The sequence below is a fragment of the Lynx canadensis genome, chromosome A2 (assembly GCF_007474595.2).
Source record: "Lynx canadensis isolate LIC74 chromosome A2, mLynCan4.pri.v2, whole genome shotgun sequence".
NCBI classification, from domain to species: Eukaryota; Metazoa; Chordata; class Mammalia; order Carnivora; family Felidae; genus Lynx; species Lynx canadensis.
Genome location: NC_044304.2, coordinates 53,000,157 through 53,015,609, shown reverse-complemented (window position 1 = coordinate 53,015,609; position 15,453 = coordinate 53,000,157). Strand labels below are relative to the sequence as shown.

The 15,453-nt window shown below is 41.3% G+C and overlaps 1 protein-coding gene across 5 annotated transcripts in view; it reads left to right on the top strand.

Moving 5' to 3' along the window:
• Window positions 1-419: 419 nt before the first annotated feature.
• The window catches only part of TAMM41 (TAM41 mitochondrial translocator assembly and maintenance homolog), a 49,250-nt gene continuing 34,216 nt past the window's right edge, over window positions 420-15,453 (top strand). For 3 of the 5 annotated variants that reach the window (XM_030307423.1, XM_030307420.1, XM_030307421.1), the window contains exons 1-4: window positions 420-850; window positions 3,337-3,519; window positions 6,121-6,213; window positions 13,328-13,478. In XM_030307423.1, coding sequence (XP_030163283.1) covers window positions 662-850; window positions 3,337-3,519; window positions 6,121-6,213; window positions 13,328-13,478 — 616 coding nt within the window. In that variant the 5' untranslated portion in view covers window positions 420-661. Of the gene's footprint in view, window positions 851-2,466; window positions 2,676-3,336; window positions 3,520-6,120; window positions 6,214-13,327; window positions 13,479-15,453 lie in introns of those variants that run through there. The other 2 variants (XM_030307422.1, XM_032592354.1) reach the window with 2 other exon arrangements.

The following is a 15,453-nucleotide window of genomic DNA, read 5'->3' as shown; positions in this document are numbered from 1 at the left end:
ATGTGTGATTTCCTAAACCCTCAAAATCTTCAATTTTGGAGCTGGGTAGAGACGATGGTAATACAACATTGTGATGTACTGCCACTGAATTGCACATAAAGTGTACACTTTTACGTTAGTTGTGTGAATTTCACCTCATTAAAAATATTCTTCAATACACATGCATGATTTTATAGCCATTTATTGAAATGTGTTTGAGATGAGAACGAACACGGATTCTTAAGGCTCAAAAGCAGTTCAAGTAGCTGACACTCTCCCGCACCCGTCTTTCCAAGTCACTTGCCTAGGCGGCTAGCCTGCAGCGCGCTCCTCCGACCACCAGGGGTCTCCGCGGAGCCCTCGCGTCCCCACCCGCGGAAGAGCGTCATCTCTTGCGCCTTTGAAGCGCGTGTGCTGCCGAGAGGCGTGGTCGGGTTTGGCAGGTCGGCCGGCCTGACCGCCGACCACCCGGACGACGCCCCGGCTCTTCTCGGTCCTGGGCTGGGGCTGGCCTGTAGCCCCGAGCCCTCGCCTGTCCCTCCACTTCCCACTCCCGGCTGCAGTCTTCTGCCGCTTCCAACTCCCCACCCTTAACTGCCTGCCCCGGTATCTGCCCCCCCCCCCCAGCAGCCCTCCGCCCTGCTCTGCCCCTCCAAGGGCCGTGTCTCTGAGCTCCGACCCCATGGCGCTTCAGGCGCTGCAGAGCTCGGGGGTGGCCTTCCGCAAGATCCTGTCTCACTTCCCCGAGGAGCTGAGCCTGGCTTTCGCCTACGGCTCCGGGGTGTACCGCCAGGTGGGGCCCAGTTCAGACCAGAAGGTGAGCCTGGCCCCGGGGCAGGCCCCACGTCGGGAATCGGCCTCATCTCACGAGGTGCCTTTTGCCTTGGATCCCTCCAGAGCCCTAGAGCTGCCTCTACTACGAGCACTCCACATATCAGCTAGCAAAGTGCAAACTGTGGGAAAGTGTTCCTGGTATAATGACATCATGAGCTGACTTTTGGAGGATAAGTAGGAGCCCACTTATCTCCGGTCTAGAACAGGAGATGCAGTTATGGGGAGGGGAAAGCTGATGCAGAGGCAAGATGGAAGGAAGGAAATATTTGCCTGGTGCTGGTTCAGCGTACTCAGCCTTGGCAGAACATTGGAGTTTTCCGAGAAACTTTAAAATGCTGATGCCTGGGTTCCACTTGCGGAGATTCTGATTTACTTGGTGTAGGCTCAGACCTGGGCTTCAGATATTTTAAAAAATACCCTGCTGATTCTGATAACGCAGCCAAATTTGAGAGTCACATGTATCGCTGTGGGAAAAAATACAATATGAGCCTCTTGACTTCAGGAAGCTGAAGGGCCAGGGCAGACTCAGGGAAGTTACCAGCAAAAGTTAGTGAGTGACCAGTATATTTACCAATGCTCAGAACATTTAACAAGAGTCTATTTAGAACTAGGAGTTGTTACTCTTTAAAGTTGGCTGAGCGCAACAGGAGTGAGGGTACGGTGTTCCTTGTGTTGCAGTCCCTCCCCCCCCCCCCACCCCTCGTAAATAAAATGGAAAAAAGTTTGCTTTCAAGGTGGAGACAAGATTCAAGACCTTGCAGCGAAGTGGCAGGCAAATATTTTCATTGAAATGGGGCTGTTAATGACTCTCTCCGCTAAGGCTTTAGAGCTTTTGCTGAATTAACATAAAAGGAAATGGAGTCTAAATAGAGATGTTGTCTGGTGAACTGGATTTTTACTTGTGGCAGTTCATGCACAGCCTAACAATTCACTGTCTTCTTTAATAAACTAAGGAAAAAGAAGTGTGCAGATTGTGATAGGGCCCCTCTTGGATTTGGACACCTGGCTCTAATCTGTCCTTAGGTTAAAGTTTGTTCACTTCCTGGTGGAGCCATCTATGCTGTTGCTTGGGTTTCCTTTTTCTCAACTATACTGTATTTAAGTGATACTTTGCTTTAAATTGACAATATGTGAAAAATTATAGATTGTAGGAAATTCTATAGATTATTATAGGCTAGTTATTTTTTCTAACCTGTATTAACATAATTATACATTTTTAAAAAACATGTCCACCCCAGATCTTCAGTTTCACCAGTGGTTTGTGGATTACATTTTGAAAAACTTAGAGCAGGCCTTAGCCTCCTGATTTAATAGCCACTTCTTCATTTTTGCATGAAGATTTTCCTTTGAGTAGACCTGGAATTTCCTCCAAGAACAGGCCCTTTCTTCCCTTTCCCTCACCCTCATTCCCTACAAGATAACAAGTCTTATAGATTCCAACAGGAAGTTTCAGATCAGTCCCTACCCTCAGTGCCTTACTTAGTATCTTTTTCATTTCTCACTGGGAATTTTGCAATTAACCGCCTGTGTGGTTTCCCGGCCTTTAGTCTGTCTACCTCCAGGGAGCTCTTCTGTAGGAAATTTTTTTAGCCTGGCAACCAGCCTCGGTCTCTGGTCTCATCACCGCCCCCAGCTTGTGTTCTATTCCAGCCACATCAAACTCAATGCAGCATCAGGAACATGGCCAGCTCTCATATCTACAAGAATGCTTTCCTTTAACAGGACTCCCTTCCCTTCCCCATCCTTCTAATATTTCCACCACGCCTGCTTAATTCTTGCACATTCTTCAGGACTCAGATTTATCAGAGTCTTGAAGAATATGATTTTATAGCAAGATTTCTGCTTCCTGTTCTGACCCCACTGTAAGTGAAATTAGTACATTTTGCATTCCTCTGTCAAGTTCATTTAGTGATAATTTGTCTCCTCCCCAGTAGACTTTTTTTAATCTCTACCCCCGGATCTATCAGAGCTCCTTGTAGGTGCTCAGTGAGTGGTTGGTGAATGGCTAAGAATTAAAATAACTTATTTCCCTTTCTATAATATTTTACAGAGCTTTGTCATACTGTGTTGTTTGATCCGGAAGAAGAGTGGGACACATTTAGATGAAAGGCCAGGTGGCATAAGGTTCAGCACAAAGAATTTGTAACCAGACTGTGTCTGCCACTCACTGGCTTTGTGTCCACAGGCATGGAACTTACTCTGTGCCTTGGTTTCTTTTTCTCTAAAATTAGGATGATAACAGTACCTATCTTGCAGGATTATTTTGAAGATAGAATGAATTATGGTGCATATAATTCAAAGTATTTGGAAGAGTACATGTTGGGCAGGACAGTACTGCTGTTACTATGTGTATTGATGAAAACAAGCTCAAACTGGTACCAGAGACTTGCTTACATTTTTGCTGACAGCTTCAGGTCTTCTATTTTATTACTCATAATGGCATAGAATGTTGGAGCTTTCCGCTCTATTTAGGTGCCTTTCTAGGAATCAAAACTAAAATCGTTCTCTTTTCTTCATTCCCAGAATGCCATGCTGGACTTTGTTTTCACAGTAGATGACCCTGTTGCATGGCATTCAAAGAACCTGAAAAAAAATTGGAATCATTACTCTTTCCTAAAAGTTTTGGGGCCCAAGATTATCACCACTGTACAGAATAACTATGGCGCTGGAGTCTACTATAATCCATTGATCATGTGTGATGGTAGGGTAAGTGACTTCGGACCTTTGTTGTAACTTGGGTGGTTATTAAATTAAATATTAGAATACCAGCTGAATATATATGTTCTTGCAATTAGGAACTGTTCGCATTCCTGCTGGGTAAAGGTGGTTGAGAGTAACTGTCTTTAAGTTTTGCCTTTGGCCAGTGGTTCTCAAATTTTAATGAGCATCAGACCCACTAGGGTGCCTCTTGGACACACAGATTGCAGTTCCCCATCTCCAGAGTTTCTGATTCAGTAGGTCTGGGGTAAGGTTTGAGAATTTGTATTTTTCTTTTCTTCTTTTCTTTTTTAAAAAAAATTTTTAATGTTTATTTTTGAGAGAGGGAGTAGGGGAGGGGCAGAGAGAGAGGGAGACAGAGAATCTGAAGCAGGTTCCAGGCTCTGAGCCGTCAGTACAGAGTCCAATGCGGGGCTCCAACTCATGAACCGCAAGATCATGACCTGAGCCAAAGTCGGAGGCTTAACCGACTGAGCCACCCAGGTGTCCCTGTATTTTTTCTATTGAGATATAGTTATATAGCATTGTGTTAGTTTTAGGTGTACAATGTAATAATTTGATATGTGTGTGTATTGCAGGATGATTACCACAATAAATTTAGCTAACATTCATCACCACACATAGTTACATTTTTTTTTCTTATGATAAGAACTTTTAAGATTACTGTCTTAATAATGAGGATTTGCATTTCAAACAAACTTCCAAATGATGCTGATGCTGCTGGTCTGGGAAACACTTTGAGAACCGCTAGTTTGGTCAGTGGGAGGAATAGGCAGGCCCATTAAGGATGAGTGTGAAGATTAGTCTTATCTATATGGAGGGACAGATACTCCCAGGAAGAAGTTGGAAGTGAAGAGGGTAATTGGGAGAATGTGGTGCCACATGATAGGAACCTCCTGGTGCCAGGAAGTGGGTGGAATTTGAGGATGCAGATAAGATGCACAGATCCCAGCAGAGTGTTGTCTGACAGCAGGAACCCTGCCAAAGGGTCTTTCACATGAAGGGGGCCAGTCTCTAAGAGAGCTCCCAAGACCTGGGCAGGACCGCAGCCTGAGAGGACCAATGGGGGACTATGTCACATCCCTCCCAGAGATTAGCTGGGCTACTGTTGACATACAGGTTCCACCAGCTATGTCAGTTCTGCTTCATGCTGCTGATTGCTTAGATCAATCCTGCTTTGATGTGCCCATAAATCATCCCTGAGGATCTCCTTGAAGTGCAGATTATGACTCACTTGGTCTGGAATGGAGCCTGAGATTCTGCATTTTTTGACAAGCTCCCAAGTGATGCTGATGCTGCTGGTCAATGGATCACACTTTGAAGGGCAGGAGGTTGGAGTATTGACCTGAGAAGGATTTTGAAGACCTGTCTGATCTTGGCGGGAATGGGCACTATGATTGGTGATGTCTGCATAGCCTCTGGGCTAGATGTATACTTTTCTGGTTGAGGTCTAATCCTGCTCCGCCTGCATTTTGCAGTTGAAAAGATGAAGGTTCAGAGAGTGAACATGGCTTTCATAAGGTCATGCGACTCGTTAGTGACAGTTAGTGACTTTCAGGTCAGTGGTGTTTCCATTACCTCCCAGCTGTTACATGCCTGCAGCAAGAAGGGCTTTTTCTGCAGTATTGCAGCCAGATCAGAGGGGAGATTGTTGCTCGGTGCAGCTTTTTGCGTCTGCTTCAGTCATGCCAAACGCATAGCTTTGTTCTTTCTCCATAATTAGTATTATGCTGAGCCTATCTCTAATTAGTGGTTTCAAACAATATTACAAGCTCCAGTAACCAAATGTTGGGGCATAATTATATGCCAAAGAGACTGTACTTTTTAATTGAAATTCTTTAGCTACTTTTTAGATATTCGTAGCCTGAGAAGGCTGTTTGGATACTGAAGTTTAGCAAAGTGAGTCTGAAGTTATTCATTGAAGCAAATGGGATTTTGTAACCTGGAACAACTACATTTAGGGTTTGTACAAATTGGTTTTGAAATGAGCTTAGCCATAATTCCATGTGTTTAGCTCTGATAAAGAGGTTTAATTTTTGGAGATGTGGCTTTGTAATTACAGTAGCAAAAGGGAAGTTCACCATGTAAAGGAATTTGGTGAAAACTTCTAAAGAAAATGTCTTGTATTCTGTGATGAAATGAATGTTGGAAGCCCAGACTGAAATTCAGGGACCTAGTTTTTACACTGCTACCATGGTTATGCCATTTATTAGGTTTCTTATTTCTCGGATGAGAACCATGAACTATATCTTGGCTTCTCACACTGTCTGTGGTACAGACTCAGTTTTTATTTCCAATCCAGGGAGGACCAATAGGTACTGGACAGCACCTAAGAGCTGTCGTGCCTTTAACATCACAAGAGCCTGAGTAAAGATAGTGGTTACTTCACCTCACATCACTGAGGGGACAGATCAGTCTTGGAAACTAATCCTTTGTGACAGACTTTGTATTTTCACAAGGTAGATCTTAAATGGCTTTGGAAATCTAGGTGCTACTCTGCTCAGAAATTTATTACCTTAGGTTTTGCATTTGCAAAAGCAATAGTATGGTATTTTGCCCTCCTTGATGCCCATTTCTCTTCTTTTCCAGCTTATCAAATATGGGGTCATTAGCACTAGTATTTTGATTGAAGATCTCCTCAACTGGAATAATTTATACATTGCTGGACGACTCCAGAAACCGGTGAGCAAGTTTTTATTGGCTGCCACAGTTAAGGATGTCTCTCCTCTCTGAACCTAACCCTGCTTTCGTCTTTGTGATTGCATTGAGATGGAACTCCAAGAAACAAAAATGCATTTCAGATTCCTTTAAGTCCTTATAGAATTCAGTGCCAAACAATATCCAGATATTACCCACACTACCCCTGCCCGCTCTCTAAAGATAGTCCAGTTGTCTGAATGGATCAGCCTCAGAGTCAGTACCTATAGATGGCAGTACCTTTGGATGGCAGAAGAGGTGCTCAGTGCCTCAATGGAGCCTCTATCAGCATGACCCAGATCACCATTTCGGAATGTAAGTGCCACAGGGCAGTTTTTGTCCACTGACGTATCCCATCAGTGCCTGGGACAATGCCTGGCACACAGTAAGCGTTCAGCAACCATTTGTTGAATAAAAGAATAAACCAGGTAGTCATTCAGAGGGGAGTAGATTCTGATCCACTTTCTTACTCTCCTCAGGCCAGTAGTGAGATCCTGCGATAAGTCCTTCCCTCATTTGGGATTCTACTAGAGGAGGCTATGGGGGGAAGGCTTCCCCCTGGGCATAGGAAAAAAGTGGAAAGGACTTGAACTTTTGACATGTATTTACATATTACATTTCTTCTTTTTTGCTGATATATAGCCTATTTTCCATGAAGGAGTCTTTTCATAGTTTAAGAACTGTGTGACATATTCACAGTTGCTAATGTCACAGCAAGGAACGGTTTTTGTGCTGTTAGAGAGTCTCAGGCCCCACAACAGGGTACATGGATTGTTCTCAAATGTTTCCCATAAGAGGGACTATGCTGCTCCCTTTTTTGTCATTTACGGCAAAAATTAAAGATTTATACAACCTTAGCTCACTTGGTTGTGCCATAAAAATCTCTCTTGATATACATGGGCAGTCACAATTCTCTTGCCTTGCTTCTGGGCTTAGAATTTAATAGTGCAGCTCATTAGAACATCCAGAACCACTTGATCAGGGCAATAGTTACATGGGTAAGTCTATATATGAAAATTTGTCAAGCTGTTCCCTTTAAACTTGTGCACTTCACTAAAAACATTTAAGTCCAGAAGCAATAGGCTTACTGAAATAACTTCATATTTATGTAGATGAATTTCTCATTTCTAAGCTGCATAATTAATAAAGACAATCTAGTAAAGCTGGATAATCAGTAAAATAATTGAACAAATAGATGTAATTGAAAATTTGTGTATGTTAATTTTCTTTCCATTTTTTCTTTTTTAATTTACAAAATGTGTAGCCTGATGGAAGAGTAATGCAAGTGGAATTAGAAGCCTTGGGTCTTATTCATTCATGCCACTTATTAGCTGTTTATGTGAACTTGGGAAACTTGTTTGATCTTTTTGAACCTCAGGTAATTTATCTAGGATAAATACAGTGCTTGTCCTGCCTGCCTCACGAAGGCAGTGACGAGTAGAAGCAGAACGGAAATGCTGGAAAGAACATGGGTATTTTAGACTCAGATCTAGGGCTTGGATCCCAGCTCTGACACTCCCCAGCTATGTGACCCTGCACCAATGACTTAATTTCCCTGAGTCTTGGGACATCCTCATCTGTGTATGAGGCTGACAGACACCAACCTTAAAAGGGATTTGAGAAATGCCTAAATCTAAAATGCCTGGCACTGGGCGCCTGGGTGGCTCAGTTGGTTAAGTGTCCAGCTGCGGCTCAGGTCATGGTCTTGCAGTTCATGAGTTTGAGCCCCACTTCAGGCTCTGTGCTGACAGCTCAGAGCCTGGAGCCTGCTTTGGATTCTGTGGCTCCCTCTCTCTCTGCCCCTCCTCTACTTGCACTCTATCTCTCTCTCTTTCAAAAATAAATAAACATTTGTTAAAAAAAAAAAAAATGTCTGGCACTTAGTAGATACTCAGGAAATGATCTTTACTTTCTCTTTGTCCTTGCCTATCTCAGTTATTTTGAGATAAAGTGAGATACTGAATGTGAAAATGTTGTATTATGCTCTGTACTATGATTTGTGCTTACAATATTTCCATTTTTTTTTAAATAAGCTTTAGAAAATGAAACACCATGAAATCTCAGAATTTAAGCCCTGAAATGACCTCAGATTTCATCTAAATGTCACATATCCTGGTAAAATAAAACCAGCAACTCAAGACAAGTAGTAGCTGCTACACCCATCTTGATAAAAATTGCATTTCTCATCTAACTTGAAAAAGAAAATGTTATCAAGAATGATGACTATTCTTCAGGCTTATTAAGTTTCTAACTCAAGAAAACTAGGCTATCTTAAGAATCACTTGAAAATAACACATGGTAAAAAATAAAATCAAAAATTATAAATGGGCAAATTAACTTTCACCCATTAGGCAGCTTCCCTATCACCTAGAAATCACTGCTAACCAGAGAATTCGGTGATAACTATCTTTAAACCAATGATTTTTGCCACTAGGTGGCAGCAAATAGTAATGAAACTTGAACAAATCTGATAAAAAGAGGGTTGATAGCATTGTGGACAAAAAAAAAATAATTGAAGATCTTAGAATTGTGAGAATACGAGTGCGAATTCTTTGCTTTTATGTATTTTCAAAGAAGTATTTATGTTAAATGATATTGTCTAAAGCTCTAAAATTGTGTTCCATATTGCAAATAGAACTTCTCAGTTCATGTCTTTAAAAGGAATATACAGAGGGTATGTGGGAATTCACTGTACTTTCCAGTCAGTTTTGCTATAACTCTAAAACTGCTATAAAAAATAAATTTTATTAATAATAATAAAAAAAGAAATATAGGAGCGCCTGGGTGGCTGAGTCAGTTGAGTGAATGGCTCTTGATTTCTCCTCAGGTCATGATCCCAGAGTTGTGGGACTGAGCCCAACAACAAGTTCTGTGTTGAGCGTGGAGCCTGCTTAAGATATTCTCTCTCTCTCTCTCTCTCTCTCTGTCTCTCCCCCCCCCTCTCTCCCCCTCTCCCCCCCTCCCTCCCTCCCTCTCCCTCTGTCCCTTTCCCCCACTTGTGTGCGTTCTCTCTCTAAAAATATATATATAAAAGAAATAAATATAAAATATAAAAAGATGGACATTTCTGGAAAAAATTGAGTGTAAATTAAATTTCTATTATACTTTACCATTAACTTACCTTGTAATTGAGGAGATGAACTATTTTTATTTCTAGGGCAGCTTTAAGTTTCCGAGTCATTTCCCAAGTCATATTTCTATGAAATATGAAATTTAAAGTATTTAACAGAATCTTGTGGCCAATCCTTTTTTAGGTCAAAAGAACTCTAAAGTAAAATTAAGTCATTCCCCTAATTTATTTAACCTAAGTCTGGGTTTTTGTATATCTATGTTTAGATAATTTGGCTTGAATTTTTAAAACATTCACATTGACATACAATGTCAATATTTTGCTAGTAATATAGCTTTTTTATAACAAATTATTGACATATAATTCATATATCATACAGTTCATCCACTTAAAGTGTTCAATTCAGTGGTTTTTAGTATATTCACAGTTTTGCAGTTATTACCATATTGTAAATTTATTGATTTGCTTTTTGCAGATAGAAAATTCCCAGTGGTATTAAAGATCCCTGAAAGAGAGTTGGAAAACCTGACTTACTGGTTTGGGCTCTGCCCAGTTGTGAGCAAATGTTTGCGTCCCTAGCCTTTGAAATGCAAAATTTGAGCCATTAATATACTTATTCAGACAACTAAGTTTTTTCTCTGTGGTTGCTAAAGGAATAAAAAAAATAATAACACCACATTGCTGACCCTGGAAAAGCCTGCAGTCCAACAGGCATATAATAAGGTTTCAACTAGCTCGAATGTTCAGTGTTTCTTCTTAGTCCTCAAGCAGTAACCATTTAGAAAAATTAGTCTTTCTGGTCATTTGGAATGGGAAACTTCTGTGAGAAGTGTCATTTGGTTGAGTGTTTGAACACTAGGTAGGGCTGTGTTCCTTGTGAACTGTAACTTCACTTTTTGCAATTCAAGGACTGTCTCCCTGTGACCGTATTATAGAGGAAACCACATGTGACTCTCTTTTTTTTCTGTTTTGAAAGGTACTCACAAATCTCTCCGAGTTGGGCTTTTGAAAGTCCCTTCAAGCATTGCCCCTTCCTCTTCCCAGTAAAGATTTTTCTCCTTGGCAGTAGTGCTAATGCTATCTGTGTGGTTCAGGTCGGGGCATTCCCAGTAAGATACAAACAGCTATTCACAAATCTGAGGACTTTCTTTTTTTCCCAGGCCTCTCTGGCAGCGTCCCAAGAGTTCGCTGGCTTTTCACTCTGAACCACAAATAACAGTGCTGCTGAGACAAGTTCCTAGGTCACCTTACACTGGAGAGCCAGATCAGCACAGTAGCAGAGTCTTCTGAATTGACATTTTTCCTTTGAGTAAGGATGCTTTTATTTTTACTCTCTTAACCTTAAACAGCAAACAGACTGCTTTTCTACAACCTAAGTAGAACAGCTTTCTTAGAGAACAAGTGTATTGCTTTGAATAGGAACGTTTTCCCCAAAGTTACTCTTTGCATCTGTGATTGGTTAGCATCTCAGAATAACCTCTGTTTTTATTTTCTGTAAAAGCCACCAAAAAGAGAGAGGATGAAGAATTATTGAGCAGGACCTGATGAATGAGGATGACAAATAGGGTTTTGGAAGTAAACCTGTGTCACAGGGTTGTAGAAAGAGCTCTGGATAAATCAGGGACCTATGTCCTCTCTTGGGGTGCTTCTCAAGGGGGAGTCTTTTAACCCTCCGGGCCTCAGTCTCCCCATTAGTAAGATAAGGAGGTTCCCCTTCTAGATCCATGATTCTATATGGAATACAAAGTTCATGAAAGTTATTCAAGGAATAAATATAGGTGTTATTATAGCACCCTAACATAGCTTTTAATCATCTTTTCAAGATAAATTAACCAGCACCAAAAAAAAAAAAAAAAAAAAAAAGTTAGCCAGAACAGATTCCTAACTAAATGCATGAGAATAATTCAAAATATTTAGAGCAGGATTTGCCAAGTATAAGGGTGTTACCCTGATTTTTGCCATCAACTCATTATGCAACCTTGGGCAAGTCAGGCTACTGGACTGCACCTTCGTTTTACTTTCTGCAGATGATTGCAATAATGCTAAACTCACCCAAGTGCTGAAAGGCTTAATTAAGGGCTATTAAGTGCTGTAATTACAAGGGAGGAGTTGGTAGTAGTGAATAAAGTGGCTTACCTACCATTTGAGACGTTTGGATGTTATAAATATGCCCTTAGAAAAAAAAGTAGGGACAAAAGGTGAAAGATAGAAGTGAGGTTCTTAAGTTTATAAAATAGTTATGTTTCATAATGCTGTTTTTTACAATTAAAAAAAGAAACTCTATTTTGAGACAGACATCCCTCCTTTATCCTTGCCGTCCAATAAAACTTCAGAGTTTCTCATAGTGTATGTCTTTTATGTGCCATCTTAATTTTTCTCAGAAATCATCTTCCTTTGACAAATAAAAGGCAACTTAAGCCCTATTCTCTAGAATGGGAGAAGATTTGGTGACAGCGCCACATTGTGTACGGAAAGCGAATCCATTTTGCTTGTGTGAGAGTCTTTATTAGGGACTTCTAGACCCCTGCCTTGTTTAGAAAATCAGTCCGAAGCAGCCTGATGGTTTATGGATCATGCTGGGAGTGTAAATTGGCACAGCCACTCCGAAGAGCAACTTGGCATTTCTGCTTCTAAGTATGTACTTGAGAGCAGTGGTTCTCAAAATGTGGTTCCTGGACCCGCAGCATTAACATTACTAGGGACTTGTTAGAAATGTACATTTTCAGGCCTGACCCAGGCCCACTGAATCAGAAACTCTGGGGGTGGACCTAATAATATGCATTTTCACAAGCTCTCCCAAGAGATTCTGGTGCTTATTAAAGGTGACAACCCCTCGCCCAGAGAAGCTCTTGAGTCACGCCGCAAGAAAGACCCAGAAGGAAGCTACGGGTCCATATGCAGTATCTCATGATCTAACCAACAACCTTATCAATTTGGTTCTGTTATTAACCCCATTTTACTGATAAGGGATTATGGCCATAGTCACAGAGCTAGTAAGAGGTGGAGCTGGGTCTTGAACACATTTTCTTTCTCTCCCCCCCCCCCCCGCCCATATTCCTTTTTCATTTATTTATTTATTTATTTTTAAAAAGCTGGCCAACCAATATCATCAGTTCCCATACTTTTTAATGTTTTCACACCTGTGAATACCCCAAACCTGGGCATCCCTGTCCTAGATCCCATTCCCAGCCCCCTGCCATCATAGCCTTGTTGAACACATTTTCTTGACTTTACAGTGCAGTCTTCAAAACAGAGAATCTCAGAACAGACTGGACCAATGTGTAGTTTAATGGACTTGGTGGAAGTCAAAGAGAGCAGCTTCTGGTGGGTGTATTCAGAAGAAAAATCCTTTTTATTGACCAAGTCACTCACTAGTACATGAGATAGTTTGCATTTATCATTTCATTCGATCTTTGAAACAATTCTTTGCTGCGTATTTATCCTCATGTTGTAGATGAGGACTTAAGTTCAGAGAAGTTAAATAATTTGCCCAAATTCACACAGCTAGTAAATCCCTAGACCAGAACCTACACCTATCCCCAAAGCCATCTGCTTCTACTGTCGCTAATTTTCTTTCCTTTTTCCTTAGTGAAGTTCAAAATAAAGCATGAAGTGCTTAGGTTATATATGGATAAGAACAAAGGTGAGTTCTAAATAAAGGAGTTAAACGCCTTTCTCTACCATGAAATTAAGTAAAGAAGACTGAGACTATAAAATTGTAAAATATAAAATTTCCCGAAGGACATGCATTCCTTTTATACTGACTTCTTTTTCAAAACCCATGGAGAGTTTATTCATTTGAGAGAAATTTTTCTTTCTTTTCTTTCTTGTATCTGATATCTTTGGTTTAGCATCAAATGCAAGCCTCTGGGATTGCTTATTAGAATAGCAATTATTTTGTGTTTGCTGGCCTAATCTTCTAAGATCTTTTGGGCTAAGGGTTTGGGACAGCTCCAGTACATGTGTAAACCCGTAGCTTGAGCAATACTCTACTGCAATTTTTCTTCTGAATGTTCTGTTTTTTTTCAGGTGAAAATCATAGCAATGAATGAGAATGTTGCTCTTAGGTCAGCCCTTGATAAAAATCTGAAGAGTGCTGTGACCACGGCTTTCCTCATGCTACCCGAAAGCTTTTCTGAAGAGGACCTCTTTATAGAGATTGCTGGACTGTCTTATTCAGGTTAGTAGATCTGGTGCTCACGTTTTCTGCAAGGAGATTTGTTGTGCAGACCAACATTCCACTCCTCACACTACACAGGAGGCATGGCACCCTTCGTCCTGGATCCCATCACTTCCCGTGCACGTTCCTGCAAGAACCCCCATGATTTGCCTCCAAGGTCTCTCCTTCCCACATCTGTATATAGATCACCCCAGGGTAATCTTGCTGTTGTTGTTGTTACTGTTCATTTTCATTTTGAAACAATTTCAAACTGACAGAAGAGTTTCAATAATGATATAAAAAACTCCCATATACCCTTTCCCCAGATTTGCCAATTTTAATGTTTCACCACATTTGTGTTGTCATTCTCTTTGTACCAGTGGTTTTCTGACTCTAGTGTGCATCAGAATCCCCTGGAGGGCTTGTAAAAACAGACTCCTGGGCCCACCCACACACAGCTGCTTTGGTAGGTCTGGGGGATGGAACCTAAGAATTTGTATTTCTGGAAAGTGGATGATGCCATTGCACCTCTATGGATCCCACTCAGAAAACCACTGCTCTCTCTGTATCTGCAAATACTGTATTATGGTTTTTTTTTCTGAACTATTTGAGAGTAGTTCATTCATATCCTGTCCCCATCAGGCCAAATGCTTCAGTATATGTTTCCCAAGAACAAGGATGTTCTCTTACGTAACCACAGTACAGTTACCAAATTCAGGAAGTTTATCACCAATACAGTACTTTTATCAAATTGAGGATCCATAGTCCATATGTTATTGCTGGTCACAGTGATGTCCTTTTTAGTGTTTTTTCCCCCCTCAAGTACATGATCCAGTCAAGGATCACATTTATTAAGATGTCCTCTCTCTTTTATCTTTTAATCTGAAACACTTCCTTAGCCTTTTTTTGTCTTTCATGATATTCACATTTTGAAGTCTCAGACCAGTGATGTTTGTGCCCTGACAAGCAGAGTTTTCTCTCTTCTAAGCAATCCATGGGGAGACATTTGAAGATCATGAATATATTCTGCTTCCTGTCAAACTTTCCTTCCTAGATTAAGCATTCAGTGAAGATTCTTGCTTGAACCAGTCTTTACTATGATGGTTACAAAGTGGTGACTTTCCAGCTCCACCTCTCCTTCCACATAAAGGAAAAGCTTTCCCTTCTTCCCCATTCATTACTTTCTTTATCAATCTTAACTTCCTTTCCCTTTCTCCTTAAACCAGTTGTGTTCCTCAGATATGTCAAGGGCCCCTTTCAGAGGGGAAGGGGAAAGCTGAGAAAATAAAGCCCCTGGCCCCTAGCCCCTGACCTGGCCACAACCTGAGGGGAGTCCCCCTTCCTGTTTATTGTAGTAAGGATCTATGTAAAACTTCATTTACAAAAGAGTAGTCTGCTACTTTTAAAATAGTTTGAAAACCACTGTCTTAAATAAATGTCTTCTTTCCCAGCTTTTAAGTGTGAGTCAAGGAACTATGCCCAAAACACTGCAAAAGCAGTTTACTCATTTTCTGAATCCCTGTACAGATAAGATTTCATGGAAATCTAATGCTGAAAGAGACCACTAAGGCCTGTTCTTCAGTCTTTTTTTTTTCCCCGAAAGGCAGCTTGCAGGACTACAGCTGCAGTTGCAATACTGGGGAGAAAGGAAGTGACAAAACCTCCGTCTTGGTCGCTTCCAGCTCCACGTGGCAGCAGCCCTGCCTTTCGGCAGAAAGTGGAGGAGCAAAGGCTGGTGCGGCTAAGTACCAGGATGAATGGGCCTGCACGCCACATGTGGGCAAAAGGGGCCCCCATGCTCCCCTGTGAAGAAAGATGGACCCAGAGCCTTTTTTGAAGGGCTAACTTGGTGGGAGAGGTGCAGAGCCGATTTCTGCTTTGCCCACATCACTGCCGCTCTTCCATTTTCTCCCCATAATCAACATCAGCAGAGTGTTGGCTGGATTCTAGGAGTTCCTATACATTCTGAGCATTGACTAAAGAAGTTTATCAAGTG